The following is a 19,463-nucleotide window of genomic DNA, read 5'->3' as shown; positions in this document are numbered from 1 at the left end:
AGAACTTGTTGGAGACTTCATATCTCTCAACTCGGGTATTTTCTTGAAATATTAACTTCAACTCCTGGAACATCCATATGATCCATGACGTTCGGAACGTCTTTGAAGTCCCGATTCTAAGCTTTTAAGCATGGTGCACTAAACTATCAAGTAGTCATCATATTGAGCTAGCCAAACGTTCATGACGTCTGCATCTGCTCCTGCAATAGGTCTGTCACCTAGCGGTGCATTAAGGACATAATTCTTCTGTGCAGCAATGAGGACAAACCTCAGATCACGGATCCAATCCGCATCATTGCTACTAACATCTTTCAACTTAGTTTTCTCTAGGAACATATCAAAAATAAAACAAGGGAGCTAAACGCGAGCTATTGATCTACAACATAGATATGCTAATACTACCAGGACTAAGTTCATGATAAATTTAAGTTCAATTAATCATATTACTTAAGAACTCCCACTTAGAAAGACATCCCTCTAATCTTCTAAGTGATCACGTGATCCAAATCAACTAAACCATAACCGATCATCACGTGAAATGGAGTAGTTTTCAATGGTGAACATCACTATGTTGATCATATCTACTATATGATTCATGCTCGACCTTTTGGTCTCAGTGTTCCGAGGCCATATCTGCATATGCTAGGCTCGTCAAGTTTAACCTGAGTATTCTGCGTGTGCAAAACTGGCTTGCACCCATTGTAGATGGACGTAGAGCTTATCACACCCGATCATCACGTGGTGTCTGGGCACGACGAACTTTGGCAATGGTGCATACTCAGGGAGAACACTTTTATCTTGAAATTTAGTGAGAGATCATCTTATAATGCTACCGTCAATTAAAGCAAGATAAGATGCATAAAAGATAAACATCACATGCAATCAAAATATGTGACATGATATGGCCATCATCATCTTGTGCCTTTGATCTCCATCTCCAAAACATCGTCATGATTTCCATCGTCACCGGCATGACACCATGATCTCCATCATCTTGATCTATATCAATGTGTCGTCACATGGTCTTCTCACCAACTATTGCTCTTGCAACTATTGCTATCGCATAGTGATAATTGTAAAGCAATTATTTGGCGCTTGCATCTTATGCAATAAAGAGACAACCATAAGGCTTCTGCCAGTTGCCGATAACTTCAACAAAACATGATCATCTTATACAACAACTTATATCTCATCACGTCTTGACCATATCACATCACACAACATGCCCTGCAAAAACAAGTTAGACGTCCTCTACTTTGTTGTTGCAAGTTTTATGTGGCTGCTACGGGCTTAGCAAGAACCGTTCTTACCTACGCATCAAAACCACAACGATAGTTTGTCAAGTTGGTGCTGTTTTAACCTTCTCAAGGACCGGGCATAGCCACACTCGGTTCAACTAAAGTTGGAGAAACTGACACCCGCTAGTCACCTGTGTGGATAGCACGGCGGTAAAACCAGTATCGCGTAAGCGTACGCGTAATGTCAGTCCAGGCCGCTTCATCCAACAATACTGCTGAACCAAAGTGTGACATGCTGGTAAGCAGTATGACTTATATCACCCACAACTCACTTGTGTTCTACTCGTGCATATTACATCAACGCATAAAACCTGGCTCGGATGCCACTGTTGGGGAACGTAGTAATTTCAAAAAAATTCTTACGCACACACAAGATCATGGTGATGCATAGCAACGAGAGGGGAGAGTGTCGTCTACGTACCCTCGTAGACCGAAGGCGGAAGCGTTAGCACAACGCGGTTGATGTAGTCGTACGTCTTCACGATCCGACCGATCAAGTAACGAACGTACGGCACCTCTGAGTTCAGCACACGTTCAGCCCGATGACGTCCCTCGAACTCCGATCCAGCCGAGTGTTGAGGGAGAGTTTCGTCAGCATGACGGCGTGGTGACGATGTTGATGTTCTACCGATGCAGGGCTTCGCCTAAGCACCGCTACAGTATTATTGAGGTGGACTATGGTGAAGGGGGGCACCGCACACAGCTAAGAGATCAATGATCAATTGTTGTGTCTTTGGGGTGCCCCCTGCCCCCGTATATAAAGGAGTGGAGGAGGGGGAGGGCCGGCCCTCTCTATGGCGCGCTCTAGGGGAGTCCTACTCCCACCGGGAGTAGGATTCCCCCTTTCCTAGTAGAACTAGGAGCCCTTCCAAGTAGTAGGAGTAGGAGGGAAGGAAAGGGAAGGGAAAAGGAGAAGGAAGGAAGGGGGCGCCCCCCTCCCTAGTCCAATTCAGACCAGCCCATGGGGAGGGGTGCGGCCACCCTTTGAGGCCTTTCTCTCCTTTCCCGTATGGCCCATTAAGGCCCAATACGAATTCCCGAATCACTCGGAACCTTTCCGATGTCCGAATATAGTCGTCCAATATATCGATCTTTACGTCTCGACCATTTCAAGACTCCTCGTCATGTCCCCGATCTCATACGGCACTCCGAACTCCTTCGGTACATCAAAACACATAAACTCATAATATAACCGTCATCGAACTTTAAGCATGCGGATCCTACGGTTTCGAGAACTATGTAGACATGACCGAGACATGTCTCCGGTCAATAAACAATAGCGGAACCTGGATGCTCATATTGGCTCCCACATATTCTACGAAGATCTTTATCGGTCAGACCGCATAACAACATACATTGTTCCCTTTGTCATCGGTATGTTACTTGCCAGAGATTCGATCGTTGGTATCTCAATACCTAGTTCAATCTCGTTACCGGCAAGTCTCTTTACTCGTTCCGTAACACATCATCCCGCAACTAACTCATTAGTTGCAATGCTTGCAAGGCTTATACTGATGTGCATTACCGAGTGGGCCCAGAGATACCTCTCCGACAATCGGAGTGACAAATCCTAATCTCGAAATACGCCAACCCAACAAGTACCTTCAGAGACACCTGTAGAGCACCTTTATAATCACCCAGTTAGGTTGTGACGTTTGGTAGCACACAAAGTGTTCCTCCGGTAAACGGGAGTTGCATAATCTCATAGTCATAGGAACATGTATAAGTCATGAACAAAGCAATAGCAACAAACTAAACGATCAAGTGTTATGCTAATGGAATGGGTCAAGTCAATCACATCATTCTCTAATGATGTGACCCCGTTAATCAAATGACAACTCATGTCTATGGCTAGGAAACTTAACCATCTTTGATTCAACGAGCTAGTCAAGTCGAGGCATACTAGTGACATACTGTTTGTCTATGTATTCACACATGTATTATGTTTCCGGTTAATACAATTCTAGCATGAATAATAAACATTTATCATGATATAAGGAAATAAATAATAACTTTATTATTGCCTCTAGGGCATATTTCCTTCAGGACCCGCTTCAGGACGAGATCTTCGACTTCGAGGGTCCGAGAGAGGGCGTTGCGGCTGTGGTAACGTTGCAAGGCCTGCTGGTATCTTGCGACGAGGAGGGGGGCTTGGCGTCGGGTTCCCTCGCCGAGCGTGAGGTTGGTCCCCCATGCGGCATCCTGGCACGCCCCACGGAGCGCCAAGGCCCATGGGGAAACACACTTGATCTCAAGTGGAGGGACCGTTTCGGCCCCATGGACGAGGGAGAACGGGGTCATGCCGGCGGCTTAGTCGCGGTGGTGCGGATGGGCCATAACACAGATTGTGGATCGTCCAGCCAACCCCTGCCGTGAGCCCCAAGGCTCCTCTTGAAGATTCTAGTCTTGAGGCCACTGAGGACCTCCGTGTTGGCGCGCTCGACCTGGCCGTTGCTTCGCGGGTGCATCACCGGAGCGTAATATATATGTGTTCCAAGGTTAGCATAATATGACCGGAAGAAGTTACTTGTAAACTGGGAACTATTGTTAGTGATGATGCGGTCAGGGATGCCAAGATGGCTCGCGAGGCCCTTAATGGGTTTTGACCGTCGAGTCCGCCGGGATGGTGCATACGGGTTCTTCCTCCGCCCATTTGGTGAATTTGGCGCCCGCTACATAGAGGTGATGGCAGCCACCAGCCGCTTGAGGAAAAAGCCCCAGTACATCTAGCCCCCAGGCCACGAAGGGCAACGGGGGCAAAAGCGTCTGGAACCCCTCTGCCAGCTAGTGAATTTGCTTCACGTGGAACTGGAAGGCTTCGCAGGACTGAACCAATTCGACGTCATCATGTAGTGTCATGGCCCAGTAGAATCCGCCGTGGAACATCTTGCGCACAAGGGTGCGTGACAGAGAATGATGCCCGCAATCTCCCTCGTGGGTATCCACCAGCAGCTCGCGTCCTTGAACTTCTGAAATGCACCTTAGCGAGATGTCATTAGGGTGCCTGCGGTACCTCTTGCCATCCTGCAAGCAGTAAGCAACGGCCCGACGAGCCACGCTCTGCACCTCCCCCTTTTTAGGCAGGGTGCCGCGAAGCAGGTACCCCTTGAACTCCTGGGTCCAATGGCCCTCCTGAGGCACCGGTGCCAGGAGTGGGCGGGCTCCTAAAGTAGGGCTACGGGCTGAGGCGCCTGGGTGGCAAGGGAGGCAGCTCCTCCTGAGGCAGCATGGTTCCTGATGTCGGGGCTGGGGCTGATGGCCTGAAGAGCCTTCCTTCAAAAGAAGCCAGGGCTTTGGGGCTTGCAGCGCGGTGCCCGCTTGGCGATATTGCCTGCCTCTTTGTTCACGCCCCTCGGGACGCGCCGCAATCCCAAGCACGAGGATTTCCTTTTGATTTCACATACCTCCTTCAGGTATGCCACCATATGCTTGCCCTCCGACTCGTACTCCCTTTTGGAGAAGTTCATGAGGAGTCGTTTGGAGTGACGGCCGTGGGCCGGCACCTGATATTAGCCCCCAGATCCATCTTCTTGCTGACCATCGACGCTCCTGCCTGATCGCGACACCTGAGAGGGGGCCCACCATGGCAGCTTTCGCGGGGGGTTACCATGGTTTACTCCGATCGGAGCCCGGGGGAGCGCCTCCTGAGCCGGAGGAGAAGCCCCGCTTCCATCCTCGCCGCTGAGGGGCCCTCCAGGTCCCCCCTCGAAAGGACGAGCAGACGCAGCAGGGGCAAGCACAGAGCTGTGGCGAGGTCCGCGACACATGCAGGAAGAGAAAAGGCTCCAAGCCCCCACAAGGGGCATCTAGAAGCTCAGCGACACGATCGAGCCACGCGTCGTAGTCATTGTTGGCAGGACGGTAGCTCAACAACTCACACACCATGAGGAGCGCAGCTTGCGCATTCGTCGGCCCAGGATGAGCATGATAGGACGACGCCATGGCGGGGGTGAAGGAAGGCGTGGCGGTGCGGCCGCCACGCTGCACGGAGGGTGGCAGCAAAGAGTCCTGCTGGTCATGAGCAGCGAGATTGGTGGCAACATTAGCTGCGGGAGAAGCGGAGCGGCGAGGAGCACCGTGCCCCATGGGCGCCATCTGGGCGACGCGAGCAGCCCGGCGCTCGGCGCGAACTCGGCGGGCGTCGGCCATGGGGGCGATGAAGCAGGGATGACGCGAAGCCGGAAGAAGGATTTCGACACACCCCTACCTGGCGCGTCAAATGTCGGAATCGGGGCTCCGCGATCCCAAACAAGGTTGGAACTCTAGGGCGTGTACGAAGACCCTGCCTAGCTACAGCCTCAAGGTCATCGCCTCATGGCTTGGCCTCGCCGGGTTCGTGCGAGAGGGGGAAAGAAAGAACACAGAGATCTACCCAGGTTCGGGCCACCCTGCGGTGTAAGACCCTACTCCTGCTTTGTGGTGGATTGCCTCGCGAGGAGGATGGGGATGAACTAGTACAAGTGGATGAGCTGCCTTAGGAGGGCTCAATTGCCGAAGGGTTTGATCCCTCTCTACGATGGTACTTATAGTGGCCTTGGTGCTCTTTCCTCATAACTTAGGCGGGAAGGGATTCCACAACGGCCAATTTTGAAGGGGGGCAGTAGTACATTTTATCCTGAAGAAAGTAGGGAGGCAGTTTTGCCCATGGGTATGGATATCCGCGGGTACCCTACCCGAAAACATCGGGCATGGGTAAGACTTGGCAAGATTTTGTACCCATGAGTAATGGGTCTCCATACCCGCAAAATATATGGGTAGAGCATGGATATGAGACTGCGCCCACGGGTAACCCAATGGATACCCAGAAAAAATAATAAGTGAAAATAACTCCTGCGACATGTGGGGTCAACATCCAACTCTTATGGCCCAACTCTCAATCCGTTATTTCCTAAACCAACCATAGTTCATAGGCTTGCAACAATCTGCTCGCTCTCCTCTTATGTCCTACATGACTCCTTGAAACAATGAAATCTCGGCTCATCACCAACACACTCTTGTCCAACTCTTGAACCAGTGATTCCATATTCCCACCGCCACCTCCCACTGTGTCGGGCTTCCACCAACTGCTTATCGTACTCCCTTGTCGCCTATAATTGGCCACCCACCGGAGGAGGTTACGTCGATACTAGACAGATCACCCATAATCACATGAATTTTACACTCATTTCTCTACTTTAAAATTTAAATGATATATGTTGTATCCACTGGATACCATTGGGTATAGGATACTTGATGGGTATGGGCATGTGTGTCAATTTATACCCATGGGTATTGAAATGGGTGGGTATAGAAAGTTTCTATGGGTATGAGTTTGGGCAGAAGGATGTTGTACCCACCCATACCCTATCCACTGCCATCCCTAGACGAAAGGTGGTCTTCGCCTGCAAAACTTCTGGCCATGACGCAGAGGTGGGCTCGACGATGACATCCGTCCTGTCGAGCTCGTGGTCTTAGTCTTGTTGCACGGGAATGAAAACCTTTGGGGGATCCCTTGGGAACCCGGGTACGTCCTTGCCTCCTTAGCACAAAAGAGAAAATTGTCCTGGACTGCGCCTGCTGACGCCCGCCTGACCTTGGTCGTCATGGCTCACGTCATCACGGGCCTCGTGAGGTGGTGTACATGTATAGATATCTCCGCTCCTCGGGAGATCTTGATGTCGTTCGCCTCGCGAGGTCGGGAGGCCCTCGCGAGGGTCTTGTTCGCAGAGTCTTGCAGCCGGGCCGTATCGGCCCGTCGACAGAGTCACGCGCTGGGCCATAGGCAGGCAAGTCTGGGTACCCCGACCTAGAACGCCGACAAGACCGAAATCTAATGCTAAGAAATAAATTCCAGGTGGAGTTTGCTGGGGGCGCTCTACGGTGTGGGGAGTACATCACCGTACGCAAGATTGGCGATTCTAGCCAGAAGGTAAACTAATTACTAGAGCTACTATACATTTAGCAGCAATTTCATCAATCATGATTGGCCAAACTATGGTTGGCACGGTCCTTGAACAACGAATGATACGATGAAAGATACTCCAGATGAACCATGATAAACTGCCTTTTAGTTTAGATCATGTATGGTTTTAGACTTTTAGTTGGTGTGCATTGCAGGGTAGCACGGGTTCTCAGCAGACTGTGGTCGAGGGTCCGCTATGCGAGGACTACTACAAGATCCGCGAGCTCCTTTATTCACAAATTCTTCTTGTTGTAGAGGTCAAGCGCTGCGCCATTGTTGTGTGTTGTACAAACCGACTGGTGAATAGACAAGTGGAAACTGCCTCGCTAACGTGAATTAATCCTGGGGATGCTAGTTGTACCTTTTCTTATTGAACACCTTTGTCCGTCGCTAACGTCATTTGCGTATTCATCTTTCAGTTCATTGTGTTCATATTTCTATGGTATGTGTGTTGCCACCTGCGATCGCGAGTAGTTGACTTCATAATGAGACTGTTTTTTATCGTTGTACTAATAAGTAATGTACTAATAAGTAATGAAGGGGAAGCATGGATCCCAAATTGTGCCACTAGGAAAATTGTGACTCCTAGGGGGGGACAATTGTTATCAAGAGTGGTTGATCTGATTGACCCTGTTTCCAATAATTGGGATGAGGACCTGATTAGACAAACTATGTGTCCCATTGACGCTCAACGGATTCTTTCAATCCCACTTTCGCAACATAACATGTCAGATTTCATTGCTTGGAGTTATACAAAAAATGGTATGTTCTCGGTACGGTCTGCTTATTCCGTGAAGTGGAATGATCAGTATGGGAGTAAACTAAAACACTCTAATGGGATGGGGAGAACCACACCTAACCCTATTTGGTGTCAGATATGGAAGTTATCCTGTCCGGCAAAAGTCAAAAAATTTATATGGCGTACGTTACATGGCACCCTCCCATGTCGGGCAACACTTGCTAATAGACACATGAAGGTCTCGCCCCTTTGTCCTACTTGCTCTCAGGGTGTAGAAGACACGAAGCACATGATTTTCCTATGTACTAAAGCAAAGGAGGTTTGGAAGAGGCTAGGATTAGATGAGATTATTGATAGAGCTTGTGAGGTTGATCGTGCTGGAGAAGCGATACTGGAATACCTTTTAGTTCTCCCGGATCAAGATTTGCGTATTATGGGGTACCAAAATGTACGAGAAATGATAGCTATTTCAGCTTGGTATCTATGATGGGAGAGACGAAAATTAGTGCACAAGGAAAGAACTCAGAATGCAACTCCGATATCAATGGGGATCATAGCCCTCACATACAATTTTGTAAATGCATCATCTTCAAAGGCGTCCATGAAAAAGGGGGGTTGGCATTGTCCCCCTAGGGGTTTCATGAAACTCAATGTTGATGCCTCTTTTGACCAGGACATGTTGAAGGGTACGATGGGGGCGGTTTTGCGAGATGACAAAGGTAGGTTTATTGCAGGAGGAAATGGAAAGATTGACCATTGCGCGGATGTTCTGATGGCAGAAGGTTTAGCCCTCAAATTTGGACTAACACTAGCACAAAGGGCGGGGTGCAATCGCCTAATCATCAACTCAGATAATCTAGAGGTGATTGAGACCATGCAGGACGGAGGACAGTCAACGGGTGCGGCGGCGGCTATTTTCGATGACTGCTTCCACTACGCATGTGATTTCATCATGACTAGATTCGAACATTGTAATAGAGAGGCAAATAGAGTAGCACATGAACTTGCTAGATTAGCTAGATTTTCTTCAACTTTGGATTGGTTTGAGGAACCTATCAATGAAATTGTACTCAGCCTCACAAACGATTTATTGGTTATTTCTAATGAATAAAGTTTCGTTTTATTTCAAAAAAAAGTAATGAAGGGGGAAACTAAATTATGCAGGGAAAAACAAGAAATGTTTCATTACAGCAGTATGTTCATGTTGTAAACAAATTAGGGAAAAAAGGTTGTAAACGAATCAGGAAATAAAAAGGGAAGAATCATGTGTACTCAAATTTCTCCAACACATGGCATCAAAGTGCCTCGTTGAGGCAACTTCTAGACGAGTAATTGACAAAAAAACTACCACATTTCACGTATTCATCCCACAGAACTACCACATTTTGAAAACTGACCAAAAACTCCAGTTTAGCGCTGATTTCGTGACAAAAAACTACCACATCGCGTTGATGACCGTTTGAAGCATTTTAAACAACTTTCTGACAGACCCGGCCCACCGGTGAGGACGGCGGCCGCGCTAACGGCTAACGGCGCTCGCCTGCCGCCCGTTAGCCGCGCGGGTCGGTCGGGCCCGGTCGGACCAGGCCTAACCTGGCCGACCGGCTCGCTCCTCGTCCTCACCACCTCACTCTCCCCCGACCTCACTGTCCTAACCCTAACCGTCTTCATTCATGGCGGCGGCGGATCCAAACTCCGGCGCCGAATCGCTTGGAGGAGCGCCCCCCGACGTGGTTGGCGGCGGGGATGCCATCTTCGTTGAGATTGATAACTGGCTAGGCAGCAGTAGCTTTGCGGTCGAAAACCAATCCCAGCCTCAACCTGAGCCGTCCCAGACGATTGTGAAGAGGCGCAATGTTGAAGAGAAGAGGCGTGTAGCAGCGTTGAAGAGAAGAGGCGCAGCTCGAGGCCGGCGCAAGCTTCCTTGTCCTGCTGGCGGCGCGAGGTATGGCAACTGATCTATAATTGTTTTTCTGAAATGATTTGTTTTGTTAGGAATCACCATATATAGGATAGTTGCATAGTTAGATTTACATTAGAACCATGTTTGAGCACAACAGGAATTGAAATCTGCTGGGGACATGAACAATTTGTTTTGCTGTGACTGAATCCAAAATGTCAAAAACTAGAAAATTTGAACTGTCAGACACTAAATATTGTCCAGACCATTTAATTATAAATTTTCCAATTTGTGGTGCAGTATTGATGACCCCAAGTGGGAAATTTGGTTCCATTTCTTAGCCAGAGAATCTGTGATTAGAGGAATTTACCAGTCAGACATATCATTTTTGACTATGGTTTCTCTCATTCGGAGTGAGGGCTATGGAGCTGATGATTATATGTACTATATTGTCGATGAGGAGAAAGGAATAGAAGGTATGGAGCATCTTGGTTCTGAACATGATGTGCAGCAGATGTTGATTCACTTTGAGAAGGAAAAGAGTGTGAACATACAAGTTGTCAGAGCAGATGAGCCATGTAATGCAGATGAAAATAGAGATAGTTATTTTGCTGAACATTGCATTAACACTCAACAAAGTTGCACAAAGTTGGTGGATGCAATCAGTGACAGAAAGGATGAGCTTAAGCAAAGTTGTCTGCAGATAGAAGCTGACTTTAACCATTTTGAAGGTGACACTGATGTGTCTGAATTTCTTTCTGATGATGCGCAGTCGGGTTCAGATGACAACAATGTGCAATTACATCTAGGTTCCCCCTCTGAAGAAGAAGCTGCACAAGTAGATACATCAGTGGTCCAGAAACTTAAGCCAGTCAGAAACCCTGGTCCAACCATTAGATCCCACCAAGAGGTTCAGAAAGAGGTAAAACCAGACTGGTTTCCTGAAGCAGATGAATTTTGTTTTCCTGGTGATGTTGGCATTAGTGATGAAGAAGAAGAGCCTGAAGGAGCTTTCAAATTAGCAAGTGGCAGGAAGAGAGTGTTGAAGAAGTCAAAGGATAGAGTATGGTTCAATGAGAAGCTTCCAGATCCACATGAACAGTTTTGTAAGGGATTGTGCTTCACCACTGTTTATGAGTTCAGAGATGCACTTAGGGATTTTCACATCAGGACTCTGAGGAATTTCCAGTATCACAGAAATGCCCCTGATAGGATTATTGTTTGGTGCTCAGAGAGAGCCCATGGATGTGATTTTCATATCAGTGCATCTAAGATAGCTCATGAAAAAACTTTCTGCATCAAGAAGTGTGATATGTTGCATACTTGTGGAGCATGTGTAGAGACCACAAAGGTTACTACAAAGTGGTTGTCCAAATCAGTACAACCAGCATTGAGAGAAGACATTAGATCTCCTGTGGATGCATTAATAAAGAAGACTAAGACTAAATTCTCAGTTGATGTTTCAAGAAGTGTTGCCTATAGGGCCAGGAGGAAGGCTGTTGGTGTAGTGCAGGGTGACCACAAGCAGCAGTACTTGAGGCTGAGGGATTATCTTCAAGCTGTTCTTGATACAAACCCTGGGAGCAGGTGTATTGTAACAACATTTGTTGACCCAGAAAACCCTGCACCCACTCCTAGATTCAAGTATATGTTCTACTGTTTGGCAGCTTCAAAGGAAGGGTTTCTTAATGGTTGTAGACCATTTATAGGTAAATATTTCCTGATTGTGTTGTACATATTTGTGTGTTAATTTTCTTCTGTAGCTAATGTGTGACTCCATCCAGGGCTTGATGGATGTTTCATCAAGTTAACCACTGGACAACAAATTCTTGCTGCCACAGGAAGGGATGGCAACAACAACATCTACCCTATAGCTTTTGGTGTGGTTGACAAGGAAGATGGAGACAGTTGGACTTGGTTTTTAACTCAGTTGAGATGTTGCATTGGTAGTGGCAACAAATTTGGAACATGCACGATAATATCTGACAGGCAAAAGGTTAGAAACTAAATCATTGATCATAGTTGGTATAGTAATTCACTGAATTATGTGAGTGTGTTCATATGTAGATCTATTTTCTGAATGTACAGGGTTTACTTAAGGCAATAAATGAAGTGTTCCCTGATTCACCTCAAAGATTCTGTCTTAGGCACATATATGCCAACTTCCAATCAGCTGGTTACAGAAGCAAAGAACTAAAGAAGTGTGTTGACAAGGCTAGCTACTCTTATACTAGACATGGGCATGAATTAGGGATGGCAGAGCTAAAAGCACAGTGTGAGGATGCTTGGAAATGGCTTAAAATATAGAAGTCTCTGCTTGGGCTATGTATGCTATGGACCATACTTGCAAAACAGATCTAGTTGTGAACAACCTTAGTGAAGTCTTCAACAAGATGATACTTGATGTAAGATCCAAACCAATAAGGACAATGTTTGAAGGGATCAAGACAAAGCAGATGATCAAGAGGCAACAGACTAGGGAGAAGTTACAGACTTGCAGGTGGACAATCACACCAAATTACTCAGAGATTCTAGAGGAGAATAAAAAATATGCCAAGTACTGCCAGGCTGACAGAGCTGGTGAAACAATTTGGCAAGTAACAAGCAAAGAAAAGCAATATTGTGTGGACATGGCAACCTGCACATGTGACTGTAAGAGATGGAACATGACAGGTGTACCTTGCAGTCATGGCATATCTGCAATGACAAAGCAAAAGCTGCATCCTGAGGACTATGTGTCTGAATTCTTCAAGAAGCCATTGTACATGGAGACATACAAAGCAATTATTTACCCTGTCCCTGGTCCAGATTGCTGGCCTGATACAAACACTCAAGACATTCATCCTCCTGTGTTTAAAGAAAAGGCAGGCAAAAAGCAGACAGCAAGGAGGAAGGGAGAGTTTGAGGTTCCAGCTCCAAGAGACACAAGTAGGATGGGCACTATCACATGTGGAAACTGTGGTTTGGAAGGACAGAGGTATACAACATACAACAAGACTCTGAAGCCTAGTCTTCAGATGAGGAAAAACAAACACTAGGTAATTATCAAGCTTGGAAAAAATCTCAGACATTTCTGAATGAGTACACTTTTAGAAATAAAAGTTATGTTTGACATGCAGGAAAACAGGGCAGTTTACTCTGATATACCTGCTTCAAGAACCACATCAGTCCCTGTTGCAAGAGGTAGAAGAGGAGCACAAGCTTCATGTAGGCCTGCTACATCTCAACCAGGTCCTTCTACTTCTACACCAGGCCCTACACCAAGAGCTAAAAGAGGTAGGACTGCAGGTGGAGGGAGGATCCATGGATTCACTGCACCAAGAGCTGCAACCACTTCAGATATTCAAGTTGGGACCAAGAGGAAGAGGACCCCAAGCTCAAAATTGGCAGGCTACTTCTACTGCAGTGGTAACTACTGAAACCTGTCAGCTCAAATTTGGGAGGTTTTATGTGCACTTTCTTAATTTGTTTAGCACTTTTTGAATTTTTTGTGCACTTTTCTGAACCTGTCGTGCACTTTTCTGAACTTGTTGTGCACTATTTGAACCTGTCGTGCACTATCTGAACCTGTCGTGCACTTTCTGAATTTGTGCATTTGTTTGAAAGCGTTTTGTTCACATAACTGTGGAAATGGGCCTCGGACTGGGCTCTCATATCGGACCACAGTCCACAAGCCTGCGTAGGTGTCTATAAAAAGACCCTAACCTGTCCTTTCCCGTACCACTAAAACCCTAGCCGCCAGCATCACTACAACCCTACCTTAGCCACAAAGATGGATCCAAGCCTAGGAGAGGTTGTCGACGACCAGGAAGAGAGTTCTAGAGCAGCAAGAAGGGCCGCAAGAGCAGAAAGGAGGAGTCGTAGGGCTCAGGCACGTGAGCAACGCCAGAGGCTGGCTGCAACGATTATGGCAGCCCGCAACTCCCTCGACGTGTTGCAGTTCAAGGAGGTGTTCCCAGATGGAACAATCATCACCGATGAATTGATCATTTGGTGGGCTAGAGATAGGGCAACCTTCCATCGCTACCAAGTCACAAGGGCTAGGTGGAGTAGAATCCTTGATTCTGCATCTTGAAACAGTTCAAGGTTAAGTTCTTCAATGTTATCTGAATTCTCCAAGTCTCTGGTTCTACTATGTATGTGATGATGTGTCTGAAATTTCTCTAAATGTATGCGCACTTGTATGCGTGGATTTGCATAATTGTGCTCTGAATCTATGCGCTTTTGTATGCGTGGATTTTCTGAATTTTCCGAATTTGTGCTCTGAATCTATGCGCATCTGTTGATTTTCTGAATTTGTGCTCTGAATGTATGTCAATTTCTCTGATTTTTCTCTAGAAACAGTATCTCAGTCAACAATATATGTTTTCACCACAAAATAACTACTGCACAACTTTCACCTAACATCACTTAACCAGCACAAGTTTCGGCACACAATAACTACTGCACAACTACCAACCTGTCAACTACTGTTGCACAAGTTTTACTTCTCCACTGCCTCACTCCACCTCTCTTTAAATACCCCCCCCCCCTCTTTCTTCAGCTACTCTACTCACATCACTCTACCTCACGATAACTTCACCTAGCTCAACACCACTGCACTCACCACTTCCTGCTCCAAACATGGCTGCTTCTTCCTCTTCTTTGGACCCATGGCTCAACCCATTCCCAACTGGCAAGGGATGGGTTGCCATGCTTTATGGTTCAGCGCGCGGTGACGACGACCTCTTCGTGGACGACATGAAAGTCGTCACAAGGTACACCAGCGTTCAAGATCTGGTGGATGGAGCAGACGAAGTGAGAAAGAAGGCGACGAGTGAGGAGAAGCAACGCATGGACCAGCAATATGGAAACCGAGGTAAGGGGATCCTGCCCATAGATACACTGCTATGGGCAATGAAAGAGGCGGGGCTCCGCCGATGCTGGGCAGAGGCAGCGGTGGGCAGACCACCACTACGTCGCCCCAGCACAATCTACGGCTGAAGCAAACGCAAACAAGCACCAAGACGAGGACGACGACCTCCAGATCATCGCACCACCATCACTGCAGGCTCGTCGCCGCCCTCCTCCCATCATCTTCATTGATGAAGAAGAAGATGAAGAAGAACAGGAGGTGCAGATGCTGGCAAATCATCCTACCGAAGTGAAGCAGGAGGTACGACGCTCAGGCCGCTTAGCAGGGCAGGCGCCTAACTGAAACTGAATGTGAAACTATTCAGTTTCACATTCAGTTTCGTCGGTCTTATTCAGTGTTGGCTAGTTTCAGTTATCCTCAAACTATTTGGTGCTATCTATCTATGTAATGCTATGTATGTTGCATCCTCAGACAATTTGTGTTATCTATGCTACCTCCTGTGTAATGCAAGTTTTAGTTTCATTTTCATTTCCAGTTTCAATGTTGTTTGGTGTTACTAGATTAAAGTGTAAGTATTAGCAACAACTACCTAGCAGCAACAAATTGCAGATGGAGATATAACAACATCTGGATAATATGGTTCAGGTGGCATTACAAATAGGATTATCTTATAGCATTACAGATCAGTGGCATTACAGCACCCAACAACACAACCAAAATGATCTGAAACCATAGGAAGTTCATAGGGAGTTCATATTAATACTAAGATGCATATCTGCATCAGACTCTAGTACTAGGCCAGTTATATATATATAGGCCTCATATTCACTTACCAACCCTAGGTACCACTTCACTCCTCCATGACAACTTCTTTGATCTTGTCTAGCTTTTCTTTGCAGCCATGACCTGCCTTCAAGAGCTCAGCAGTGATATGCTCCAGCTTCTTCTTCTCTTCTTTAAGGAGGTCTCTCTCAACTTGTATCTCCTTCATGGCTTTCCTGGTGTTTTGAATGATATCAGCTTGACTCTGCAGGATGCACCTTTGTTCTTTCTTTAGCTTAAGCTTCTCCATTTGAATCTCAATCTTTGTCTGCTCCTCAAGCTGATGCTTCTTCTCCTTAAGTTCATTGATTGCCTGGCTTGTGTAATCCATGTCATGGGATTTCTTCCCATGCTGGTAATCAAACAGCTTGGATACATCATCCACAAGCTAATTGTACTGATTGCCAAGAGAATCCAGCTCCTTCTTCAGTTTCTCAACCTCTATCTCATGAGCCTCTTTGTCTTGCACTCTACCAAGGTTCTCCTCATGATACATATCCCAGAGCTTGGTGAAGCACCTTTGCAAAATCACAGACCAAGGGGCATCTACCCACTCTAAAACACCACAGTTCACACCATCCTGAAAATTCAGTTAAATTTAAAGTGAGCTTTATTCTTCATTAACATATTCACAATAACAAATCATAAACAGTACTCATATATGTAGCTACAATACACTAGCTAACTCTATGCTACAAATTATAAATCAGTGCTATGTTTCCATTGCTCTTTGCTGCTATTTGCTACAAGTACATAATTTAGACATAGCAATGTTCTTATAATTAATCAAAAATGAGAAAAACAGCAGCATTATTCAGAAAAGCACAAAAAGAATCAATCACAGCCATGACAACTTGGTTCATTACCTCAGTTGCACATCCTATGAATCTCCTGCTAGTGTCAGTGCCTTCAAATGCCACAAATTTGCCAGCCCTCTCCCTGTGCAGGATGCACCTACGATCAGATTCAGTCACAAGCCCAGAAAAGCTTGGATCTATCACAGTATCTGGAGTTTGCTGCAGCAGGAAACACATATATGTCAACTACAGCTCGCATACATGAACTTAAATGGAGAAATCCCTATCCTTCTTCAAACCCTAACCCTAGCAGAGGAGAGGAGAGGAGAGATTGAGCTGACTTACAAAATACTCCATATTCATGCTACTGAACTCGCTCATGTACTCGTCATCATCGTCAGAGGTCTCGTTGCTGTTGGGCCACGACGGCATGGTCGCGGCGTCGCCGGAGTGCGAGAAGAAGAGGAGGAGCAGTGGAGAGCAGAGGAGCAGAGTGAGTCGGGGGAGAGTGAGGTGGTGAGGACGAGGAGCGAGCCGGTCGGCCAGGTTATGCCTGGTCCGACCGGGCCCGACCGACCCACGCGGCTAACGGGCGGCAGGCGAGCGCTGTTAGCCGTTAGCGCGGCCGCCGTCCTGACCGGTGGGCCGGGTCTGTCAGAAAGTCGTTTAAAACGCTTCAAACGGTCATCAACGCGATGTGGTAGTTTTTTGTCACGAAATCAGCGCTAAACTGGAGTTTTTGGTCAGTTTTCAAAATGTGGTAGTTCTGTGGGACGAATACGTGAAATGTGGTAGTTTTTTGTCAATTACTCCTTCTAGACGCACGGCTCATCGGAGATTCGACGACGACTCTGGTCTGCAGCAGCAGCATCGCTTCAAAGGACAGGACACCAAGAACAATGAGTCGTTCACGGATCTGAATATGAATTTTTGCTACTCTGAATAAATAATGCAATTTTGTTCTCATAATCTCAAGTCCAAACGCCAAACTTGTTCTTACCCTCATTCTTGTCTAAAATGTATATGCTCAAGTCAACGCCACGTGGCCCTGACATGTGGGGACATGCTGTAAAATCAAATGTTTGACGTAAAATGCTGTAAAAATATGATATAGACTTGCTTGATCTAAACACTCCTACATTTATTTACGGATGGGGTACAATACAAACTTATTATTATTCCCTACGTCCCGTTTTACGTGTCTCGCACGTGGAGTACACCTGATATTTGCAAGAAAGTCCTTGTACTTTCAAACCTCTAAAAAGGCCCTCATCTTCTTCCTTCCTCTGAAGCAAGAGGTAAAAGTTTGGTTTTAAAATGAACTGAATTTGAATTTAAATTTTTTGAACTTATTTTTCCTTCTAAACCTGCGGATTGCTTATTTAAATCTTGCATGTTTCTGCAGTAGTGGATATCATTAACTAAGACGGAAAACCGAGACGCCTTGGACCTCCTATCTTCTAAAATTCAGGCTTCGTCGTCTTCTTCATCACAGCAAGAGCCACATGGCTAGATCTCCTGGATGACCTTTTGGCTTAGCTATTGGCAGTGTTTGCTTATCGCTCTTGGTTCATGTTTCTTAGTTCCGGCCTGCGTGCCGAGGTTGTGGCCTGTGAGCCCTGGAACGCTGCCTGGTGGCTTTATTTATAAAGTCAGGCTGATGCTTTTCCTTGAAAAAAACCTTAAATTTTATTGGCGCATTTAATATCCAATCAAAATTACATGAAACAGTGAACAACTTTAGGTGTCCGTATTTACTGGTGTACAGTGTATATGTGTAACAATAAACCAATCAAGCTAACAACAGGCAGCTTCGACCGTGAAGCTCGTGCGTCGTTTTTTAAGTCCGGAACTTGGACTTGAGGAGCTTGATGATCTCGCCGTCGACCTGGAAGCTCTTGGAGAGGACGGCGTCGGGGATCTCCGGGTCGGCGCCGAAGAGCGACGGCGCGGCAAGGACAACTCCGGGGAGCTGGCTGTTGAACACAGTGACGGCCCTGGCGGCCTCCTTGCCGGTGTTGAACTGGAAGTGCACCATGCCGCGCGGGATGACGAAGCTCTCGCCCTCCCGCACCACCTTGGAGTAGAAGGTGCCGGCGGTGCTGACGAACCCGACGAGCATCTGGCCGGTGACGACGTGCACGAGCTCGGCGGCGCGCGGGTGGCTGTGGAGCGGGTTGACGCCGCCGGGGGCGAGGTCGACGCGGTTGATGGAGACGCCGAGCGTGTTGAGCCCCGGGAAGGCCGCCACGTTGCCGGACGTGACGCTGGACCCGAACGGGCTCTCGGCCGCGTCGGCGGCGCCCGAGCGCGCCAGCCCCGCGAAGAAGAAGTCGTCGGAGACCACCGCCGACGCCGGCTTGCACGGGAACCCCGGGTACGATGGATGGTCGGCCGAGCCGTTGGTGGCCGCCGCCACGCAAAAGTCCTGCACCGGCTCCGGGTCTGCCGCGCACGCCGAGACGAGCGCGGCGACGGCCACGATCAACAGGAGCACCGGCGACGGCATGATCGAGACTCTGGAGCGCGCCATTGCCGACGAGATTTTTTTTTTTTTTAAAAAGAGCCGATGAGGTTGTTGGCGCGTACGTGTTGTGGTACTGTGGTGAGGATGATCGGGGATGGGTGTATATATAACACGGGAGAGAAGAGTTGGGATGAAGGGAGGGAACAAATGTCAAAGGGGTTGAAGGGTTCAAAAGCTCACTAAAGTCTCCCTTCATTTCGCACCGAGACGTGGACATGTCTTGTTCGAAGTTTCCGTGCATCGTCATCGGTAACTAATCGGGGACACACGCCATGACCAACGAAAATTCCCATTTTTTTGTGTTTTCTACAAAAATAAAAAATACACAAAGTTTTGCAAACAAAGCTTTACGTTTGGTGCAATTACATGAATTTTTGTGCCTCGTGAAAAAATAACAAATTCGGTGCAGTAAAGTGCTTTGCTCGTAGGCACAATTTTTTATCACTTGTTGAAGAACATGAACTAACACATTTTCACACGCAAATGTAATTGACATACTTGTTTCAAGATTTTTTTTGAAATTTTAAAGTATATGTCTTCGGATTTTATTTTTTTCTAAACTAATTGGTGCAAAGTCCAACCGG

At 47.0% G+C, this 19,463-nt stretch overlaps 1 protein-coding gene across 1 annotated transcript; it reads right to left on the bottom strand.

Moving 5' to 3' along the window:
* Nucleotides 1-18,028: 18,028 nt before the first annotated feature.
* On the bottom strand, nucleotides 18,029-18,943 carry LOC119303647 (germin-like protein 3-7). Its single transcript, XM_037580773.1, has one exon. It carries the CDS (start codon nucleotides 18,883-18,885, stop codon nucleotides 18,193-18,195), a length of 693 nt encoding a protein of 230 aa, XP_037436670.1. The 5' UTR covers nucleotides 18,886-18,943; the 3' UTR covers nucleotides 18,029-18,192.
* Nucleotides 18,944-19,463: the final 520 nt, after the last annotated feature.

The sequence above is a fragment of the Triticum dicoccoides genome, chromosome 5A (genome assembly GCF_002162155.2).
Source record: "Triticum dicoccoides isolate Atlit2015 ecotype Zavitan chromosome 5A, WEW_v2.0, whole genome shotgun sequence".
NCBI classification, from domain to species: domain Eukaryota; kingdom Viridiplantae; phylum Streptophyta; class Magnoliopsida; order Poales; family Poaceae; genus Triticum; species Triticum dicoccoides.
The sequence above is the reverse complement of the archived record's forward strand: the minus strand, read 5'-3'. Positions and strand labels throughout refer to the sequence as shown.